We start from the raw sequence: 22,121 nt of genomic DNA on the forward strand, positions 1-22,121 counted from the left end.
TTCTGACAGAACCACGAAGCATATAGAATAATTCCTGCCTCCCTTCCATTTTAGAGTTGAAGACACTGAGTCTTAAAATATTAAGTGACTTATTCAAGCGTCACACAACTAGGAAGTGACAAAGATAGAAGTCCCTAGGATCCAGTTCCCCTGACCCTTACTCCAGTGCACTTTTTTCAACAATGTGCTACACCAACAGTCCAGTACTATAAAATTATAATTACATAAGATGAATATACATTTGGATAACTGGACTCTGTTATGATATTGTCTGGGTTCATTTCATCATAGGCTCCTTATAGAACGAATATATTTGAAGAGTATTAGGTTACCCAGAAGTTTTCTCCTTCAGGCTAATTCACGCCAGTTTCATTAACTTTTCTTCACAGGTCCAGAATTCAGACTGCCCCCTCTCCTTTTTTTTTAGACAGACTCCCACCCTGTCACCCAGGCTGGAGTGCAGTGGTGTGACCTCAGCTCACTGCAACCTCTGCCCCCCAGGTTCAAGCTATTCTCCCATCTCAACCTCCTGAGCAGTTGGGACTACAGGCATGCACCACCACGCCCAGCCAATTTTTGTATTTTTAGTAAAGATGAGTTTCCACCATGTTGGCCAGGCTGGTCTCAAACTCCTGACCTCAGGTGATCCACCTGTCGCAGCCTCCCAAAGTGCTGGATTACAAGCATGAGCCACCATGCCTGGCCCCAGACCCTTTTAAAAGTTCTTCTCTGAGCTACTTCTAAGACTGTCTCCCCGTCACAGAATTCTAGTAAAAGCACATTTTTTTTCCAGAAAAACTGGGGAATTCTCTTCTGTTTTTATTATGCTCTTCTCAAACGAAGGGATTATTAAAAACCAGCAATGATTCTAGATTTGTTTAATTTGAGGTATATAAAAATCAATACCAATAGGTTATATTCCAACCCCATATACACAGGCACCTTCACCTCCCTCACACCTAACAGAGCCCATTCTCAGAGGTATATTTCTGAGGGAAAGATGCCAATAAGGGCGGCTTCCCAAGGAAACTGGAAAGTATATCTCTTCATCCATGCATCAGTTTTATTGATCCTACTTTGTGTCAGATATAACTTCTTCCTCTTCAGTGGTCTAATTTGCAGTGACTAAAATTTTAAAAGAATTGTGGTCCTGGGCTGGGCGTGGTGGCTCACGCCTATAATCCCAGCATTTTGGGAGGCCGAGGTGGGGGGATCACAAGGTCAGGAGATCAAGACCACCCTGGCTAACATGATGAAACCTCGTCTCTACTAAAAATACAAAAAAAAATTAGCTGGGCATGGTGGCAGGTGCCTGTAGTTTCAGCTACTTGGGAGGATGAGGCAGGAGAATGGCATGAACCCAGGAGGCGGAGGTTGCAGTGAGCTGAGACCGCGCCACTGCACTCCAGCCTTGGGTGACAGAGCGAGACTCCGTCTCAAAAAAAAAAAAAGAATTGTGGTTCCATAGCTGTAAGGGCTCAAGAGTTCCAAGTAGACAAATTAGGGGGAAATTCTGAATGTAAAGTTCAATGTGAATGTTTCAGATCAGAATGTCCCTTGATCTTTCCAATTGCTAGGCCATATCCTCACCTGGCTTTCAAGAGCTATTTAATGTGGGGTGTTTTGGGGCTGTTGGGGAGGGGATTCTGAGATGAATCTCAGAATCTCCTAAAGGAGCTCAGAAGAATCTCCTAAAGGAGCTCATCTCTGTTACTAGAAACAAACAACTAACAGGAAGCAGCCTGTGGGTGGTGCCATAAATAGACATGTAAAGTATTTCTGCTTTGGGGCTAATAGGTTCCATATTAATGTTTAAATTTCAGATCTGCATGAGCCTCTCCTTTAGCTGAAAAAAATCTCAAGTCTCCTATGAACCAAAAATCTTATTGCCTATTCTGTGAAGAAATGAACATCTTTTTTTTCCCTTTTTCCACATACTGCTCATTTTTTCCATCTCTCTGGGATATAACTTTAGCTTTGATTTCACCCTCATTAAAACCTATATCAAAGAAAAACATTGGCATCTAGCTGCATGCCTTTAGAGAGGTGTCATTTGATGTTAACCAAACAGAATGGTTCTGAAAATACTCAAGTAACTCCCAGGTGCTAAGACTTCAAAAATATTTTCATGTCCCTGTTGGAACAGGCCAGACCATATTATGATATTTCATCTCTGGATTCAGAGCTTGGCTAATGTGAAAAATCCTGAGGGGTAAACTGGCCACCACCTGACCCGCCACAATCTCTCACTAATGATACCTGGAAGCACCATGTTTAGTTTCTGGACACAGAGAGATCAGGTAAAAGAAGCTTTGGGAAAAACCGTAACCCCATTAATTCAATACCAAGACTCAGATACTCAAAAACAAAACATGAAGACTTGTTTCTGGGACCAATAGGCCATTTGTCCATTTATCCCAGCAGACGGAAGACATCTAAGTATTTTAGTTCTACACTGCTGATATTAGTTGGTACCTAGACTTTTTGAACTCTGGTCAACCAGATGTACTCCCTGCAGGTTTCCATTATCTTCACTTGTCTGGGATCATTTAAATTAGTTTCTTTTAAAAATAAACCATTCTGTGAAAGTTCTGTAGTTAGTAAAAGATGACTTTATAAAGGAAAAATTTCAAAGAACTCATATGGGTCAAGAGGTTTCTTCTATAACATCCCCGACATAAAGCTTTTCAGTTTCTGTTTGATGGGATGGCTCGTCTCAGGAATTGGCTCATGCTAGGACTAGACAGCTCTGATTGTAGGAAAGAGCCTCCATGTATTAGGCCAAAGGTGTTTTCTTGCCCTTTCTACTCTTGCTTTGGAAAAAGTAAGAAGAGAAAATCTATACCTTCTTCTTTATCAATTTTTCTATATATCTACCCTAAAAGCTCTAGTCTCCAAGCTAAACACTCTCAGATCCTTCAACCATTCCTCAAATGACCTGGTGTTCAGATTGCTCACCTTAGAATCCATTGAGTTTTAGAATTTTATCTCACAGGATTAACCTTTCAATTTTCTCTTTCTTTCTTTCTCTTTCTTTCTTTCTTCTTTCTCTCTCTCTTTCTTTCTCTTTGTCTGCCTTCTTTTTTTTTTTTTTTTGCGACAGAGTCTCACTCTGTCACCCAGGCTGGAGTGCAGTGGTGCAATCTCGGCTCACTGCAACCTTCACCTCCCTGGTTCAAGGGATTCTCCTGCCTCAGCCTCCTGAGTAGCTGGGACTACAGGTGCGTGCCACCAAACCTGGTGAATTTTTGTATTTTTAGTAGAGACGAGGTTTCACCATGTTGGTCAGGCTGGTCTCAAACTCCTGACCTCAGGTAATCCACCCATCTCGGCCTCCCAGAGTGCTAGGACTATAGGCATGAGCCACCGCGTCTGGCCACCTTTCAATTTTCTTACCTCATCCAAACTTAGTTGAAGAGATCTGAGATGGAGGAGGAAATATGAACATTTTGCTATTACAATTCACCTCACCAACACAATATAGTAACATTTTTTACATCTTTGCCAACTTCATAATAAAAAAGTATTCTTATGTAAATTTCTATTCTTTGAGCATTAATGAGCCTGAAGATTTTTCATATGTTAGTATTGTATTGCTTTTATGAATTTTCTATGTCCTTTGCTATTTTTCTATTGGGGTATTAGTCTGTTTTATTAAGTTTGCTCTAATACAGGTATAAGGCAATTTCCCCCATTGCTATCTATGTATTGAAATATTTTCTCTAGTATTTTATTTGCTATTTTTCTAACTATTAGAAAGAGTATTATCTTGACATACAGAAATATTCCCTTTTATATAGTTAAATGTTTACCTTTCTTCCATTCTACTTATATGTGTATGAATTTATATTCTTGAAATCAGATCAATATGCATCTTTATTTTCTTCCAGATTCTTTTTTGTTTCACTTGTATTCATTTCTTTGATTCACTCAGAATCTGTTTTGATGCATGGTAAAAGGTAAGGAGCCTCAGTGCCTGTAATGTTCAGGCTGAGAGCATGTGAGGAAAGGTGTTAACCCCTGCAGGGCTTCAGATGTTAAAATATCAGGAAAAATAGGATAATTTTTTACAAAGCAAGACTTAGAATGAGACATCTTTGACCTGGAGCAAAAGGCCCCCCTGGTGCAGATCAACCACATCAGCTGCAGCCCTTTTGAAAGGCCATTCAGAGCCCCTCAGCAGGAAAGACAAGCTGCAGCAGCTGAGAGCACCAAATGGCAAGAAAGTGCCTGGGATCAGGGAGATTTACGAGCTGGCTGTGAGTTAACAGGAAAGTGGTACTTACTCTAAACACTAGCATTCAGGTTAGTGCCCCAGTTCAGAAAGGCCAAAATAGACACTGTAAAAAGTGGAAATATAAATATATATGTATGAGTATATATATATTTATAAAAATACTTATACTTAAGGTTCTGAGGCAGTATATAGAAAAAAAGAAAGAGAAGTAAATATGTAGAGAAATGAGCCTCACAAATCTTGTTAATGCAAGCTTACTCATTGAAACCCAGAGGAGTTTGGATTCTTTTAGCCCTTGTGCTAATTTAAGAGATAGTAGCTATAACCAATGTTAGCTACATAAATAAGTATATACATATCTGAAAACTACAGTGAGGATACTGAATGACACATTCTTCATTCCCTTAGTTCCTCTTGCCTGAAGAGAATTTGAACCACTCTTTGTCTATAAGGAGCTCTCTGCAACACAGTCCAGAACTTGAGAGAAATCTAAATGATTTTATAGAAACTGACTTTCAAGAAAAGAAAAAAGTTGTTCTTTTCAGTGTTCAAGAAACACAGAGTTGGCTATCAGCGCTGACGCTTCATCTGATTTGTTTCCTAAGTCGTCCTGTAAAGTGCTACACACGAACTTCCCTGGTACACACCGAGGAGCGTAATCATCCCACCAAGGTACAAGCGGGAGGGGGCAAGACATTCAGCGGAGTTCCAATGAAATAGCAAAAATGCTCCCTTCATCTATGGAGCAAAAAACTTGTCTTTGGAAAGTTCACATCTTCCTTTTAGGTTAAAAAAAATGTAGCCTCCTGACATGGCACTCAAAATGTAAGAAAATCTCTTTTTATTTGAAATAAATTCAGAATGTAACGGTTAGAAAGATATCTGAGTCCCCTCCACCCCCAGCTACAAACACATCCCTGCCCCTTATTCTACCCGTGGTGTTCAACCTTGGCTGCACTTCCACCTACCTGGGGAGCTTTAAAAACCCCAATGCCCAAGCCACACCCCAAGCCAATTAAACCAAAATATTTGGGCTGGGACCAAGGCACCAGTAGTTGTTAAAGCTCCCCAGGTGATTCAAATATGTGGTCAAGGTTGAGAACCACTGTCCCTCTATAAACTGCTAGAACAAGATCCCAGATGATTTGTATCTTTGATTTTTCCCAGATTATATTCTTCATTCAGGCGCTATGCCATTTTGCCAAAGGTGTGAACATGCCATGAGCCCCTGGGAGTTCTCTGTGACTGAGTGGAAGGATGAGTGCTGGCTTCCCAAAGGTTTTATTGTTTGTTTTGTTTTAACTCCCAGATTACTAATGTGGAGATCACTGTGCCGATTAGAGGATTATAAAATGCTTTTATGTTTTACAGCGACTTGACATCTTAAACCAAGATGTTTAGGAATCTAGGCTTTTCACTATTATTTTCCGAGAGTTTTTTGTTTGTTCTCAGATCCAGAATATATTTTCCTCCAGCTCACTCCCAGCAGCTGGAAACTCTCTGCATAGCTGTCCATTAAGGCTGTGGTCTCCCCTCTTCACCTCCACTCACTTAGGGACCCTCATTGTAGGCAGGGATTTTCATTCTGTCCCAGATGACCTAGACGAAACACCTGTAAATGGGCAAGTTAGGGTAGAGCTAACATATTCCTAAACAGTTGATTCTAAAGTGAGAAAGGAGCAGAATATGTGGGCAGTTCTGGCTGACTGAGAAGAAATGGCCCTTGTCTTCTTCTTCCCCTGCACCTTCCAGAAGCTGTGATGAACAAATGAAAGCCTTAAGGAACTGAAAGTTCTAATCCAGTTTATCCCTATAGTGGGGCCTGGGCCCTGAATTGGTGTTTCTTTGGCTGCTAAGCATCAGGAAGACCAGGGAAGGATGTGGCTCATTCCAGACAAGGGGCCTGGAGCATTAAACTGTGGACCCACTGCCAAACACCAGCAATACCTGTGCAGACTAGCCGTTCCCTGCTTACCCTTGCAACAATGATTCAGAGTCACCCCACACTTTGCACTTGGATATCTGTGGGATCTGGAACAGAGCCTGTACCACCTGAGACATCTTTTTTCCCTTTTGAGATTATACCAGTACACCTGATGTCATGGGGAATACTTTGTCAAAAGTTAATAAAACAGGTATTTATCGCTTTAACATGTGTGTTAAACATAACTAGACATGTTATGTTTAAAATGTGTGTTAACATGTGTGCATACACACACACACACACACACACATACCTGCCTTCCTACCTGTCTTCACTCCACCTGTAGACTGCTGTAAAGGGGATGCTTTGTACCCCCACATTGTCTCCTCCAGCTCCACACAATTAGGGCTGAGGAAACCTGGTCTCTCCCCACAGAGGATACCTTAACTCAGAGACAAAACAGATCACATAAGGGTAAATATAGGAGATGGGATTATGAGAGAGAGATGAATTCTGACTTGGGAATCTGAAAAGTCTCAGGGCTGAAGGCCGTGGAACTGGAGCTGGAAGGATGTGCCATACTTCTAGGAAAGGCTGTAGGAAAGGCAACTTCCAGCACCAGGATGAGCTCACTAAAGGTTTGAAAGTACAGAAGTTCAAGGCTCATTTTGTTTGGGAGGTGGCAAATCATCTCATGTGACTTGAATACAGGATGCTTTGTGGGGCAAAGGGAAAGGCCACAAACACATAATAAGGCCAGACTGCAGAAGGCCTTGAAATCCAGACTAAGTCTGATTTTCCTTCCTTCCTGCTGTTTGTGTAATATGTTTATGATGGTGTGTCTGCTCAGACATTTGCATATTTCAGTGTTTTCTGTCTTAGGGGACAAGGAGTAAGTCTATTGTAATTTAATTGGTACAATGAGAAGAACGATGGAACTATGAATAGTGCTCCTTAAACACTACTTGTAAATGTTGATGATGATGGCACCAATTCTTTACAATGTTAGGGGGACATAGTTACCACATACTGAAGTCTCCATGGTTTTTATAGCTGGTTCCTATTGTGTCCTGTGGTTTGAGTGTGATATGCCTATGACATGGACCTTTGAGATGGCTGCAGGATCAAATTTTCTTTCCAAACTTCCCCCAGATGATTCCCTCATCTGCTGGGAGTTAACAATATCAGTATAAATCCAGGTTCCTTAGTCAGGCTCTCATCTTGTCTGCCAAGTGTGCTGAGTGATTTTAAGCCATTAGAAGCACATGGTAGAATCCATTATGGATTGGATCACTATTACACAGACTTGGATAGAATACAGATCACATCCTGACCCCCAAACCACACTACATCCAGGAAAAGCCTATATCCCTAACAACTTGCCTATAAAACCCCCAGCTCTGCTTGTACAAAGGGTCCTAGTATTTTCTCTGGTCAGTGATACAGAAGCTAGATCAAAACTGCTCACAATTTCAGCGTGTCCCTCAGAGGGTAGGATGGAGGGCAAATACTCTTCTCAGCCTCAAAATGTCTTAGGGACGAGGAACTCCAAATAGGGTATGGGCTGTTGGAAGGGCAAGAGAACAGGACACTATTTTCCCCATTTTCTCTCTCTATCCCTTACAGTCCTCTCTGTTAACAACAGTAGAGGAAGAGATTGGAACATACAGCCAGGCATGACTACCTACAGCGGTTGATTGAGCAGAACTCAACAAGTATTAACTAAACAGCTATCATGGACAAGAAGGCACTGAGCCGCATACTATTGAAAATTAAGCAATGAAAAGTCAGTAGCAGACAAAATGACCCAAGCACACAGATAAAATGAGGCTGAGAGGGACACTAAAAGGGAGATGCAGATAATGTGCCGCTCTCCCAGCTTGTTATCAGGTAAGGTCCCAAGCAGGAGGCTACCTCTGACGGGGCCTGGAGGGAAGAACAGGCTTTTGAGAGATTCCACCGGATTCCAGGTAGAGCAAAAAGCACACAGAAGAAAAGTTCAGGACACTTTTGAAGTAATTCCCCCCGTGACTCCTGAGGAGTGGGAGCACCCCAGAGAGGGTCATGACGGTCTTAGAGCCTTTCCTCCAGCCGGACATGGGGGACCAGGCGACACTACCTGCAGGGGCCACTTCTGAGCAGCCTTCCTCAGCGTGGTAGCCATCACTCAAGGCAATTGCAGACGAATTTCCTGTCCAAGCTGCCCCAGATGCACCATCTCCCCACCGAGCAGCAAACGGAAGCAAAGCCCCTCTGTCCTCAAATCTGACTGGGCCTCCTCTGGGCTCTAACCTGCCCCTGACCTGGAGGAGGGCAGGGCAGCTGCACATACCAGCTTCCTCACTTAGCGAGGGGGCCGGGAGCCTGCAAAGCACAAACAGGTGCGGGGCCGACCCGACTGGCGGCCAGGGGAGGCCGGGGACCCGGAGCCCGGGAGAGCCCGGTGCCGAGTCGTGGCGGGCGCCGCAGACCCCGCACCTGCGCCGGGACCCCCCTCTCTGCCCGCTGGCCGGGAAGCCGGCACCCCTGCAGGAATTGCAGCCGGGTTTCGCACGTTTCCTTAATATTAGGCCACATTCCAGGTGGGACCCCCGCCAACGGGACCGCAACGAAGTTCTGGTTGGGATTTGATTGATTCTGTGATTTGTTCCTCCGGGAGGCCAAGCGCAGGGCACATCTCCCGGCCTTCCCGGGACTGGAGTGCGGGATTTGGAGGCAGGCGGACGCATTCCGGCTTCCTGGGAGCCACCGCGAAGTCAGACTGTCCTGGCACCATTGTGTAGGACAAGAGTGACCTCTAGTGGCCCCTAGGAAAGCACACTGGAGGAAAGGGAGCTGATAACTCAGGCGCAGGCCCATACAAACACACAGTCAGACTGACTTACGCATTCTCTCCCCTGCCCCTCCTCCTCCTTTCTCTCCCCCTTCCCTCTCTCCCTCTCTCTCATCATTTAACAATCCAGAAACTGAGACCAGAAGCGGCTGGTCACATACCTAGACCTGCACATTTCATGTCCCAAGCCTGGACTAAAACGGGTTTCTGGCCTTCCTGTCCAGTGTCGTTCCTTCTAGGTAGTAGTTCTTTTGCCCACGTGTTTATATTCAATGTGTCTTTCATTGATGCCTCCTGTGTGGGCGGACAGGAGAGTGACGGATGAGTAAGACACATGGGCTTCCTAACTAGTGGAGAGACTGACAAGCAGTCAGCTCAGCGGTCACAATACTGTGTGACTGGAGCTGAGATCCAAGAAGTACTGGGTCCTGTGGGAGCACCCCTGACTTGAAGGACAAGTAAGAGCCAGGAGAAGGAAGTTGGAAGGGAGGAGGAGGGCATATGGAGAAAGGTCCAGGTAGAAGGAAACCGTGTGCAAAACCCTGCGCTGAGGCTGCGATTAGAGAAATGGCCGTAAAGAATGAAAGGAGGTGGGAGTGGAAGGGAGCTGGAAGGGGCAGGAGCTAGAGTGAGCCTCTTGGCGGCTGGAGAAGTAGATAATAGGGCCTGTGCATGGGGACTTCAGACCATGTTCTAAGATCAGCGGGAAGCCACAGAATATTTAGACAGGTGAATGTTATGGTCAGATTTCTGTTTATGCAGGATCACTGTGGGTTTGGCATTAAACTTTGCCTTAGGCTAGCTGTTAGTCATAGGCAGCCCAAATGAAAAACGGTTAAGCTAGAAGGGATCTTAGGGCTCATCTGATCTATCACCCCTCACTTTACAGATGGAGAAACTAGTCTCAGAGAAGGCAAATGTTCTGAAGGTGGGTGAGACAGAATCGATTTTCTTTGGGTTTTTTTTTTTTTTTTTTTTTTTTTGAGATGGAGTCTCATTCTGTTGCCTAGGCTGGAGTGCAGTGGTGCAATCTTGGCTCACTGCAACCTCCACCTCCCGGGTTCAAGCGATTCTCCTGCCTCAGCCTCCTGCATAGCTGGGATTACAGGCACCCACCACCACACCGGGCTAATTTTTGTATTTTTAGTAGAGACGGGGTTTCACCATTTTGGCCAGGCTGGTCTTGAACTCCTGACCTTGTGATCTGCCCGCCTCGGCCTCCCAAAGTGCTGGGATTACAGGCGTGAGCCACCGTGCCTGGCCAGAACCAGTTTTCTTTAAGTCCCTTCACCTCCCACTCAAGGCCCCAAAATATGCCAGCCTGAACTACACACCAGCTCCCAAGGCTGCTCCTCATAAAACACATAATTCCCCACTAAAGATCCCCCCTCGCCAGACTGTAGTCCAGAAACTTATCTTCAAACTTTAAAAAGGACATGCTCATTAGACTTACTTCCCTGACACCTCAGAACAGTTGAAACTTCGCTTAAATATCCATGGCTATCAAGAACAGTGATAAGACATGAAGACCAGAGATTGTAGAGAGGTGGGCGGAGGGTAGCGGGGGAGTGACCGGGCTAAGGGCTCCCATGGAGACCTGGGGAGCAGAGGGCTTGACTCCAAACTGACACATTGAATCCCATTTTAAATAACATTCAAAATTAATAAAACAAGTTTAGGGATTGGAAAGTAACTCAGACTTTGTAAAAACAGATGGTGATAAAATGCAGTTGTCCTAATATTTGGATAATTTAAATACCCTCAGCAGTTCAGGCAAGCTAGGGAATTAAGAGAAATAGTTCAACCTAGGCTGGATCACTCAGCATTTGATTTGAAAAGTCACTGGCCAGTTAGGAGGTCTCAGAATATGATGAAAATATGATAAGGACGATTTTCAAGGAAAGAAACACAATCCTGGTGAACGCCAGCTGGAATTGGAGAAACAACATGAAATAGTAAAAAGAGGTGCTCAGGAAGCCAGAATTTGAGACCTAGCTTAGCCACTTATTAGCCACATGACCTTGCCCAGGCCACTTAACCTCTCTAACCTTGTCCCCATAGTAAAGTTACAATAATAGTAATACTGGCCTAGTATCTCCTGGGGCTGTTTAGCAATCACATGTGACAAGGGAGGCCAGATAGGGCTATGGTTAAGGGCGTCAGTGCAAATCTCAGCTCTGCCACTCATTGGCTGTATGGCTTAGGTGAGTTTTAGACCCCTCTAAACTTTGATTTGCTCATCTGTAATACAGGAATGCTAACACCTGCCTCAGTTGTTGTAAGGACTAAATGAGATAGGGCAAAATAAATCATAGCATAGTGCCTTTTGCATAAATAGTGCTGCATAATTGGTGAATTTTATCATTAATGTGATTATGTTTACAAGCTTACAAGCTGTTTAATGTATATAAATGAAAGATTATTGTTATATTTAGCATGATATGACTGCTGGGTAACAAGATAAATATTAAAAGAAAAATATAAGCAGGAAGAATAGAAGGGAAGTGATAAAGCACATGGCCCATCTTTATAATGAAGGGACTTTGTGGATAAGGACCTATGAGGACTCAAGGTCTCACAAAACCTTATTCACAAAATTAACTTATGCTCACTTAGCTAAGAGATGGTCGCATAGATCTTTTTTAAGGATGGAAAACACTAGCAATGATCAATGGTCTTATGTCAGGTTGGGATGAGGTATCTAGTGAGTGACTGAGAGAATCAGTGATAATTCAGATCTTATCTAACATCTCCACAAGCCAACAAGAGCAAGAGTAATTGGCACATTAATGAAATCTGTAAACACACTCAGCAAACCTCCAGGGAGCCTCTTTAGAGCTGGAGAAACTCAATCCAGGAAGATCAGAAATAATGCAAAAGAGCCTCAAAAGCCCATTCACTTGCTCAGAAAATATTTAGCCCCTACTCTGTGCCAAGCACCTCTTTAGGCACTGAGGATTCATAGCCCAGTGAGGGATCAAACAAGTAACTCACTACAATAAGGGCCACAGTTAGAAATAACTTTGGATGCTAAGAGAGTCCAGAGGTGGGTCTCCAAACCCAACCTAGGGGTCAGAGAATGTTCTCCAGAGGAGGCAACACGTACACAGACTCTACAAGGATCCATTGCAGTTAGTCTGGCAGAGGAGGACAGCTGGAGGGAGCACCACACACAATGACACAACTCGGAAGCAAAACTGCAAGTCATTTAATTTAGTCACGCTAGGGCACGGGGGCTTGGCCTCTTCAAGCATGTGGGTTCCTTTTAAATGTCAACAAATGTCACAGTCTTCCACATTATAGTAATTGTCCTTTCAAAATCTTTTTCTTAAAAAGTACATGATTCCTCCCTTCCCCCAAAAAAATCTATTTGGAATTGAAGAACAGTTTTAAATGAACTTATGTTTTAATCCCAAAACTGCTGACTAGCATTTACATTTGAAAAATATTTTCTTTTTTTTTTTTCTTTTTTTTGAGACAGAGTCTTGCACTGTCGCCCAGGCTGGAGTGCAGTGGTGCAATCTGGCTCACTGCAACCTCTGCATCCCGGATTCAAGCAATTCTTCTGCCTCAGCCTCCTGAGTAGCTGGGATTACAGGTGTGTGCCACCACGCCTGGCTAATTTTTGTATTTTTAGTAGAGACGGGGTTTCACCATGTTGGTCAGGCTGGTCTCAAACTCCTCACCTTGTGATCCACCCACCTCGGCCTCCCAAAGTGCTGGGATTACAGGCGTGAGCCACCGCACCCAGCCTGAAAAATATTTTCTACCTTTTTGTTATTTTGGAGACAGGGTCTCGCTGTGTCACCCAGACTGGTGTGCAGTGGCACAGTCTCAGCTTACTGCAGTCTCAATGTCCTGGGCTCAAGCAATCCTCCCACCTCAGCCTCCCAAGTAATTGAGACTACAGGCATGTGCCACCACACCCACCTAATTTTGTTTATTTTTTTGTAGAGATGGGGTCTCACTATGTTGCCCAGGCTGGTCTCAAATTCCTGGACTCAAGTGATCCTCCTGCCTCAGCCTCCCAAAGTGCTGGGATTACAGGCATGAGCCACCATACCCAGCCTACTATACTTTTGAATGAACTTGTGTATTTTAATCCCAACAATATCTACTTACATTTTCACTGAGAAATATTTACCTCATCTCTGTGAAAGACATTATTTTTTCATTCGTCATCTTTGTGTATGCATATATTAATGAAATTCTTAGAATAACTGGCAACCCCTTACCAATGCCCACTCCCAGAGGTCTGCGATCCACAGTGAGCATTGGAGAGGGGACTGGTGGGATCTGAGACTGGAGAGGTAGCTGGAGCTGGGTGTCATCGTTCACAATAAAGTGTAAGGGAAGGGGAGTGTTGGCAAGTTTGAAGCAGTGCAGTGACAAAAGATAACTGTCAGCAATGTGACACAGAGATAGGTTAGGAGGCAAGTTCTGAACTAAAAAGATAGCAGTGAATGGAGGAAAAGGAGCAGATTTGAAAAACATTATAAGGTCGAATTATTTTGACTTGGCTACCCTACACATGGGAACTGGGGGAGAAGTCTCAGAAGACTCCAAGCTTTCTGGCTACAGTAATTGGATAAATGGCGGTACCATCACAAAGATAAAAAAAAAAAAAAAAAAAAAGCAGCGATAAGGACAGAGTTTGAGGAGAAGATTTTGAATTTGGACCTAGTGACTTTGAAATTCCTGTGGACAGCCAAGTGGAGATACAGAAGTTCATAGAAAGAATGCAGGGTAGAGATAGAGGCTTAGGGAGCATCAGCATGTGGATAGTGACCGAAGTCAAGGGTGAGAGCAGCAGCAACCCGGAAGGAGTGCAGAGTCTAGGGAGAGAAGAGTCCAGGGACAAAACACTAGGAACCCTAGTATCTGAGAAGCAGGCAGAGGGGAATGGCTCCCTCTCAAAAAAAAAAAAAAAAAAAAAAAAAAACCACCATCCAGACGTGGAGGAAAACAGAGAGAAATATCACGGGAGCCAGGGGAGAGGGGGTTTTGAGAGTGGAGCCTTGAAAAGTGTCAGCACCACAGAGCAGTAAGGTATGATAAGGACCAAAAAATGCATCTGTCCGCAGTGACGTTAAAAAGAATAACAACAACAGGTCAGACATGGTGGCTCATGCCTGTAATCCCAGCATTTTGGGAGGCCAAGGCAGGTGGATCGCTTGAGGTCAGGAGTTTGAGACCAGCCTGGCCAACATGGTGAAACCCCGTCTCTACTAAAAATACAAAAAATTAGCCAGGTGTGGTGGCGCATGCCTGTAGTCCCAGCTACTCGGGAGGATGAGGCAGGAGAATCGTTTGAACCCAGGAGGCAGAGGTTGCAGTGAGCCAAGAATGCACCACTGCACTGCAGCCTGGGCAGCAGATCGAGACTGCATCTCAAAAAAATAAATAAATAAAAATAAAAAGAACAACAACAACAAAAACACCATATCTTAAGTATGTGGTTCATTATGCTTTCAAAGCACTTTCATATTTCTTATTTCATTTCTTTGGTGCCTATATAATGTTCTTACAGATGCAAAAGCTACAGGGCAGTGAGGTTAGGGGATTTGCCAAAGCCATATTGGCTCCTGGAATTAGAGATTTTGGTCAAGAATCTTCACCATGCTTCCTGGTTCTACTCTTAGCTTTTTAACCAATAAAGAAATCAGAATAGGGCCTGTTCCAGGACAACTACTCCTTATTAGTATAGATTTATAAAAGTTTGCTTATCACACGTTGTTTTGCACTCCCCAGAACCCAAAGATGTCAATACTCTGGGATTGTCTGAATCTAAAAGGGCATTACCTAATTCTTCAGAAGAAAGGTTTGCACCTAATTCTGTATATGGGAGAAACCATTGAAGGTTTTCGAGCAGAGACCTGATATAAATTTGAGTATGCCTTAGAAAGATTAATCGGTATTATTGAACTTGTATTTGACTGTGCTTATGTCTGGGTGATAGATATTCATAGCACCTGAAACAAAATAATGGAAATATACTGTGAAAACCCATCTGGGCTTCTTTTGTAACTGAACCACTCTCCTCACCCTTCTACTCCAATGAGTAGGCTGTCTTCACGAGAGAGGGTCACTTCTCGCATTTGGAAGCAAAAGCTCCTTGCATATCTGATGCAGTCAACACTGACCTTCAGATTTCAATTCTCCCACCCCCACGCCTTCCGGAGGCAGGCCTCGCTCTCCATATAGGAGCCTCCTACTCACTTATTCACTCAGTCATTCTAGCAAGGGGAGGGGGCCTGCTTCCTCTGGCCTGTCAGATCTGGACCTAGCCCAAACTTACCCATGCGGGGCTGGGCTTGGATCTCTTCTCTGCCTAGCTCTCCATTGGGAGCAATTTACAACACACTTATCTCTGGGAATTCACTGCTCTATTGGGCATGGGTCTGATTATCTCTCTCTAACCCTGTCTATCATTCATAGCACAGAAGGAACACTAAACAAAGACCTCTATATCAATTTATAACATTCTATTCTCTTTACAGCTCAGATGATATCACAGCAATGTTATCACACTGGAGGTTGGGCAAGGCCCAGAAGCAGTCATCACTAAGCGATGTTGATTTTCTGAGGGTGACTCACAACCTTATTTCCAGCTGGTGGCCTGTTTCTGGCCTTTTCTACTGACCCATAAAACTAAACTTCCACCTGGGTGCGTGGCTGTCAGGAACAGCTGGAACATTATCTGGATTCTGGTACCATAGGTCAAGGATAGGTGGCATTTCCCTCTATCCAGCATAAGATGAGCTGTTTCTCTTTTCTAAGTTTGCTATGTATGTGGTCCCCCTTCTCAGGGTGAAAGTGGCTGGCTATACAGAAAGAATAAAAGCAAGATAGGTGAATTGTAATCACAAATGCCTACTTTATCACCTACTTTGCTGTTTTGCTAAATGGAAACATCTGTTAATATTAAATATGAAAACTCATTCTTTTGTTTTTTTTGGGGGGGGGACAGAGTTTCTCTGTCACCCAGGATGGAGTACAGTGGTGTAATCTTGGCTCACTGCAGCCTCAACCTCCCAGGCTCAAGTGATCCTCCCACTTCAAACTCCTGAGTAGCCACCATGCCAGGCTAATTTTGCTTTTATATTGTTTGTAGAAATGGGGTCTCACTATGTTGCTCAGGCTAGTCTCAAACTCCTGGACTCAAGCGATCCTCCCTCTTCAGCCTTCCAAAGTGCTGAGATTACAGGCATGAGCCACTGCACCCAGCCAAAACTCATTCTTAAATTAGAAAAAGTAGAGGTGTTACCTATGTCTCTGTCTCCCTTCCGTATAACCCTAGACAAGCAAGGTAATGCCAGTTATCTAATCTGTCAAGTAAATTAATGAGATATGAGTTATATAGATTTCTGAAGTCATCTTAAGCCCATGTATCATTCCACAGGTAAAAACTCTTTAGGTGGAAAAGTCAAACTGAGCTGATATTGTGATTTTTTAAAAATAGGAATGAAACATTCTAGCTTCTGCATCATGGACTTTTCACTTGTCTAAATGTGTCTCTGGAGGTAGACTACCTGGGTTCAAACCCTGGACCTCCAAGCTGTGTGACTTGGGACAAGTCACCTAGCCACTCTAGATAAAATGGGGATAATGATATTAATAGTTCCTTACTTTGGGGGAGTGGGGGGCTGTTGGGATGTTTGAATGAGTTTGAATCTAGGGCATAGCCAGTGCCAGTAAGTGTTAGCTGTGTGTGTGTATCAGACACTGCCAGGCCATCTGGGGCTAGGCTTTGTTGCAATGGCTCCCTTATAATGCAATAATGAGTCCCACACTGTTTTTCCTCACTGTAGGTCAGTGCAACTGAATGGCCAGCCCTTAGTGATGGTGGACGACGGGACCCTCCCAGAATTGAAGCCCCGCCCCCTTCGGGCCGGCCGGACATTGGTCATCCCTCCAGTCACCATGGGCTTTTATGTGGTCAAGAATGTCAATGCTTTGGCCTGCCGCTACCGATAAGCTATCCTCACACTCACGGCTACCAGTGGGCCCGCTGGGCTGCTTCCACTCCTCCACTCCAGTAGTATCCTCTGTTTTCAGACATCTTAGCAACCAGCCCCTGCTGCCCCATCCTGCTGGAATCAACACAGACTTGCTCTCCAAAGAGACTAAATGTCATAGCGTGATCTTAGCCTAGGTAGGCCACATCCATCCCAAAGGAAAATGTAGACATCACCTGTACCTATATAAGGATAAAGGCATGTGTATAGAGCAGAATGTTTCCCTTCATGTGCACTATGAAAATGAGCTGACAGCACACTCCCAGGAGAAATGTTTCCAGACAACTCCCCATGATCCTGTCACACAGCATTATAACCACAAACCCAAACCTTAGCCTGCTGCTGCTGCTGCCCTCAGAGGAAGATGAGGAAGGAAAAAAACTGGGTGGACCTACAAAAACCCATCCTCTCCCAACTCCTTCTTCTCTGCCTCTTTCTTGCTGCTGCCCTGAGTTTTTTGACACATCTCTTTCCATAGGGGAGTAATGGGTGTGTCAGCCCTGGCCTGCTGGGAGAGCTGTTTATGTGATTTCCCGGCTGATGTACGAGCGTGCGCATCTGGGTTGCTGACAGTGGCATCCATCACTGGCAATTCCTCTGGGAAGCGGGTGCTTCAAAAGTAAAATTACAATCACACTCCAGATTTGGTAAGAAGGTTCTATTCCTCTGTGAATCCAGATTCCCCCAGAGTTGTAATGGGAGTCAAGTAACAATATTCATTGAGTGGAGAGCAGCTTATTAGGCACAACAAAAAGTAATCATCATTCTTCATGTTGCATGAGGGAGAGTTTGAGTACAAAGAGAAAGCATACTGAAACATCAGGTACACACACACGCGCGCGCACACACACACACACACCCCAAATGGACAAAGCAAATTAGACCTCTCCAAAATTAATATTGGGGCTCTATAGGGTAAGGCCTTAATTGTTTGATTAACTCAAATCATTATTTTAAAAAAAGAAGAAAAATGTGTGAATCAAGGTCATCACTGGAAGACACAACTGAATCTAACCTTTTTGCCTCTTCGCAAGTAACCTATTTGAGCTAGAACAAAACTTTGTTAGCCATTTTGGGAGAGAATAGGGAATCTAGAGAATGAAGATCTGGCCAAAACTATGGAATGGTAGGTAGGAAGCTTCTGAGTTGGGCAGGTGTGAAGTGGGGGATGAGGACCTTCTATATGATTCACGGGGCATGAGGGTCTTTGCTAATGAGCTATAGCTGAAATGACTTTCCTTTCTGTGGATGTGATTTTCTTTCTCAGGATAAATGACAGGAATGATGCTTTTGTTAGAAGGAGGAGACATTTGACACTGCTCCAAGTGAGATGGTGACACAATTTCTGCTGCTTGTGAAAGGACAGGAATGGGGTGGGGGAAAGGCAGGGTTGCCGAGGGCAGAGGCTAGGGAGGCTGCGTAAGGATGCACACGGAGTGAAGGATTTGGGCCAAGCCTGCAAAGTGAGAGATGGAAGGGAGATTAGACCAAAGATAGAATTCTGAGCTTGGAGAATGGTGGATTTGGGAGAGGAAAGCTGACTACCTAATTCTGGGAAGCAAGGGGACTCGGGTTTTGACATGCTTATCATTAAGCACAGGAGGAACGGCATACAGGAGATGTACTACAGCGAGCAAGAAAGGGAGAGCCCGAGGACCAGGCTGCACCAGGTCAGTGGCTGTGCTCAGCATGGAAGCAACTGGAGAGAGAGGGGCAGACCCTGAGACTGCCCTGCAAGGCTGCCCAGAAGGGGCCCCTTTCTCTGGGACCAGGCACCTCCCACTGAGGCTTCAGCCCTGGGAGGGCAGGAAAGTGAAGTGCCAAGATGGGGGCGGGGCGGGGGGTAGGAAATAGGAGAAAGAAGAAACAGATTGACAGGCCAAAGTGAGGAAAAGAGAGGAAAAGAGAAATGAGACTAAAAGGTTGTTCCCCCCAACTGTTAAAAATGTGTGCAGATATCAATATCTCTTCCACATACTGATACAGGTGCAACTGCAGGGCCCCCTGATATAACAAGAGTAACCAAAGGTCCCTAAGGGCCTGGCCCTGGGGACCTATGGTTTGCTTTGCGTCCAAAGTAACCCCATGATAAAGGGGCTACTACTGTTATCCCCATTTTTCCTACAAGGCATGGAGAGGATCCGTGGCTTGCCCAGGGGCACCTGGGGAAATGGGTTGCTGAGTGCGAAATAATCCAGAGCCTGCCCACTCAACCACAAGGCTCAGCGTCTCCACAGGTCCAGACACCTCCTTCACATCTTTGTAGGTTCTGCTCATTCAGAACAGCCAGAACTCCACTCAAACACACTTTCTGTAAATAAGTGTTGATTTTTTTTTTTTACTAAACCTTGCAGAATATGGGTAATTCCTGCTTCTTTTATCTTTCTGTGTGTATTAAATGCTGCTCTCATGAGATTTAAGTTTTGTTTATTTTTTAGTTAATAAAAGGAAGAGGGAATTACTGAAATTTATCTCTGGAGTCCTGCAATTCTAACTTTGCAACTGTTTCACAGAAGAAATATGTGCATTGTTCAAAGGATACCAGAAAAACTCACTGTAAAATCACATTCCATAGAAACACCTTGGCTTTTTCCCTTGGAGGGGTGGGGGTTGCTTTTCATAGGGATTCCCCTATCACACCTACCCACAAAAGACAGCCTGTGGCAAAACGCAGCATCACAAGGCACTTCAAGGGAGCAGGTTGCCAGCTGGGAGCAGGGACAAAAGCACAGAAGAGCTCGTCGGGCAGCTGCCCCAGATCAGATATTTCCTTCCTAAAACAAGATGTGGCCATAATAATCTGAGACTTAAAAGCCACTTTATTTTAAACCTAGAATGGGCTGGCAGAAATGCTCATTTGAAAGACTAATAATGCATAATGAAAAGTTTCTACCTGTTGTTGAGACGGTTTTCTGCTTCTGCCTCTAGGAATGATCTTCTTTCTCATTTCTTATCACAAAGGCTCAGAAGAAATACTCATTGTTATTTGGAGAGAAAGTCCCAATTCTTCTAGTGCCCTGAACAATGCTGCAACTGTGGGATTATTAGCATTATCTCTGCTGGAGAAAAGTTTGAAAATACCAGAACTGGGCTACAGTGAGACAAGGCCTGGGGCTCCCAGAAGCTCAATTCCCAAAAGCCCAGTGGCCCTCTGCAGCCTGACCCTTCCCCAGCAGGCGGGCGGTCCCTAGGCAGGTGGGCTCAAAGCCTCGCACTCTCCAGCAGGGCAGAGGTTGCTGGTGGATGCTGCCTGAGAGGCTCCCATCTGCTGTCAGCACTGGGAGTCTCTGTGGCCTCCTGGCGGTGAGGACTCAGTGTGCTGCCCACTTAGCCTGCCGTGGTCATGGCGAGGCCCAGCATCTGCAGGTGTGCTCCACAGGCACTCAAGGCCCCAGTGTCTGGGATGGATGCAGCTGCAGGATTCACCTTGGAAATCCATTGAGAGTAGCTTTATGTTTGAAAACAAAAGGGCAGTGTTGAGTCTCTGCAGAAGCAAAGGTGAACCAGGTGGATCCCTCTGACGATAAAAACACAAGGGGAAGGGAAGACTAACATTTTGAAATATCAATGGAGCAACCAAAATTAATATCGCTATGGCTTGGAAAAGGCAAGAGAAGAAAGGGCATAAACCCTACCTAGCATGGCTTCCTCCACTTCGCCTCTCTCCAGCATCGGCGCAACTGCCCCAGCCTGGCCCCTGCTGAGTGCTCGTTTCCACCAACTTACTCTCCATGCCCACAGACTCCCCTCTGCCAGCCACTCTGTGCCCAGCCAGGAGCCCAAGGAAATCTGCTGTATTGAAGTGGAGTGAAGTTTCCATTTTAGAATTGTTTGTAATCTTTTCTTAGGATATACCAGAATTGAAGATAAGAAGTACTCCAAAGAGAGATAGTGCTAAAATGAATTGTATTATTATTATAAGGCCCAGACAACTGGGACATACAGAACCCTTCCCTCTGAGTTCCACTAACCATGGCACGAAAGCTTCTGTGGCTGCCCTTCCTTGATCGAGTGCCTTCTTCTTATCAGACATGCTATTTCTTTGAATGCTCACAGCAGTCCTGGGTGGTATGGTGAGTGTTCAGATCCAATTATAGATGGGGAGGATTAGAGAAAGAACTTGTCCAAGACCACCCAGAAAAACAGTGTGGCAAAACTAGGAGTTGAACCCAGGTCTGTTAAATTTCAAAGCCTGCTATCCCTACACTGTGCTACCTCTCACCTGACTGATTGTAGCCACGTATTTCTCATCTCTGTATTGCCCATAGCTAGATTCCTTAACATCTCATGTGTGTCCTACAGAGAACCCTAGCAGTGCCTTACCCCCAGTACAACTGCTCTCTGGTTTGAGGATGCCAACTAGAAGCTCTCGTGAGTAGTAAGTAGTGTTGTGGACAGCCTTTGCTGTAGAACTTTGAGTCCAGGTTCACCTTGGCCCATCAGTGGTCCTCCTGGTCTGTTCTGCTATGATTTTCTTTTTTCTTTTTTTTTTTTTTTTTTTTTTTTGAGATGGAGTCTTGCTCTGTCGCCCAGGCTGGAGTGCAGTGGCGCGATCTCGGCTCACGGCAAGCTCCGCCTCCTGGGTTCACGCCATTCTCCTGCCTCAGCCTCCCGAGCAGCTGGGACTACAGGTGTCAGCCACCACGCCCGGCTAATTTTTTTGTATTTTTAGTAGAGACGGGGTTTCACCGTGTTAGCCAGGATGGTCTCGATCTCCTGACCTCGTGATCCGCCCACCTTGGCCTCCCAAAATGCTGGGACTACAGGCATGAGCCACGGCGCCTGGCATCCACTATGGTTTTCTATAAAGCAGTTTTAAGGACCACTCCCACCATCACCACCAATCGTAGGTGAGAATCTTCGGTATTCCTAAGGCCTGAGACGTGAGTGGCAGAGCCAGTCAGCAGCGCGCGCACACACACACACACACACACACACACACACACACACAGCTTCTATGAGTGCTGCTCCCTGGCCCCCATGACCTAAAGGTCAAATCCATTAACCATTGCCCTCGGGGTAGCATTTGCAAATACCACTTTAAAAAAAGAAAGTCAAAATCCAGCAAACCAACTGCTTTGGCACCACCTCCTTCCAAACACCAAGGCA

At 44.8% G+C, this 22,121-nt stretch overlaps 1 protein-coding gene across 4 annotated transcripts in view; it reads left to right on the forward strand.

The window, feature by feature from the left end:
- Positions 1-19,483, forward strand: part of HPSE2 (heparanase 2 (inactive)) — a 778,921-nt gene extending 759,438 nt beyond the window's left edge. For 3 of the 4 annotated variants that reach the window (XM_003255319.2, XM_003255320.2, XM_003255322.2), the window contains one exon: positions 16,806-19,483. In XM_003255319.2, coding sequence (XP_003255367.1) covers positions 16,806-16,971 — 166 coding nt within the window. In that variant the 3' untranslated portion in view covers positions 16,972-19,483. Of the gene's footprint in view, positions 1-14,745; positions 14,816-16,805 lie in introns of all 4 variants that reach the window. The other variant, XM_003255321.2, reaches the window with a different exon arrangement.
- The last annotated feature ends 2,638 nt before the right edge of the window (positions 19,484-22,121 follow it).

The sequence above is a fragment of the Nomascus leucogenys genome, chromosome 3 (assembly GCF_006542625.1).
Source record: "Nomascus leucogenys isolate Asia chromosome 3, Asia_NLE_v1, whole genome shotgun sequence".
NCBI lineage: Eukaryota > Metazoa > Chordata > Mammalia > Primates > Hylobatidae > Nomascus > Nomascus leucogenys.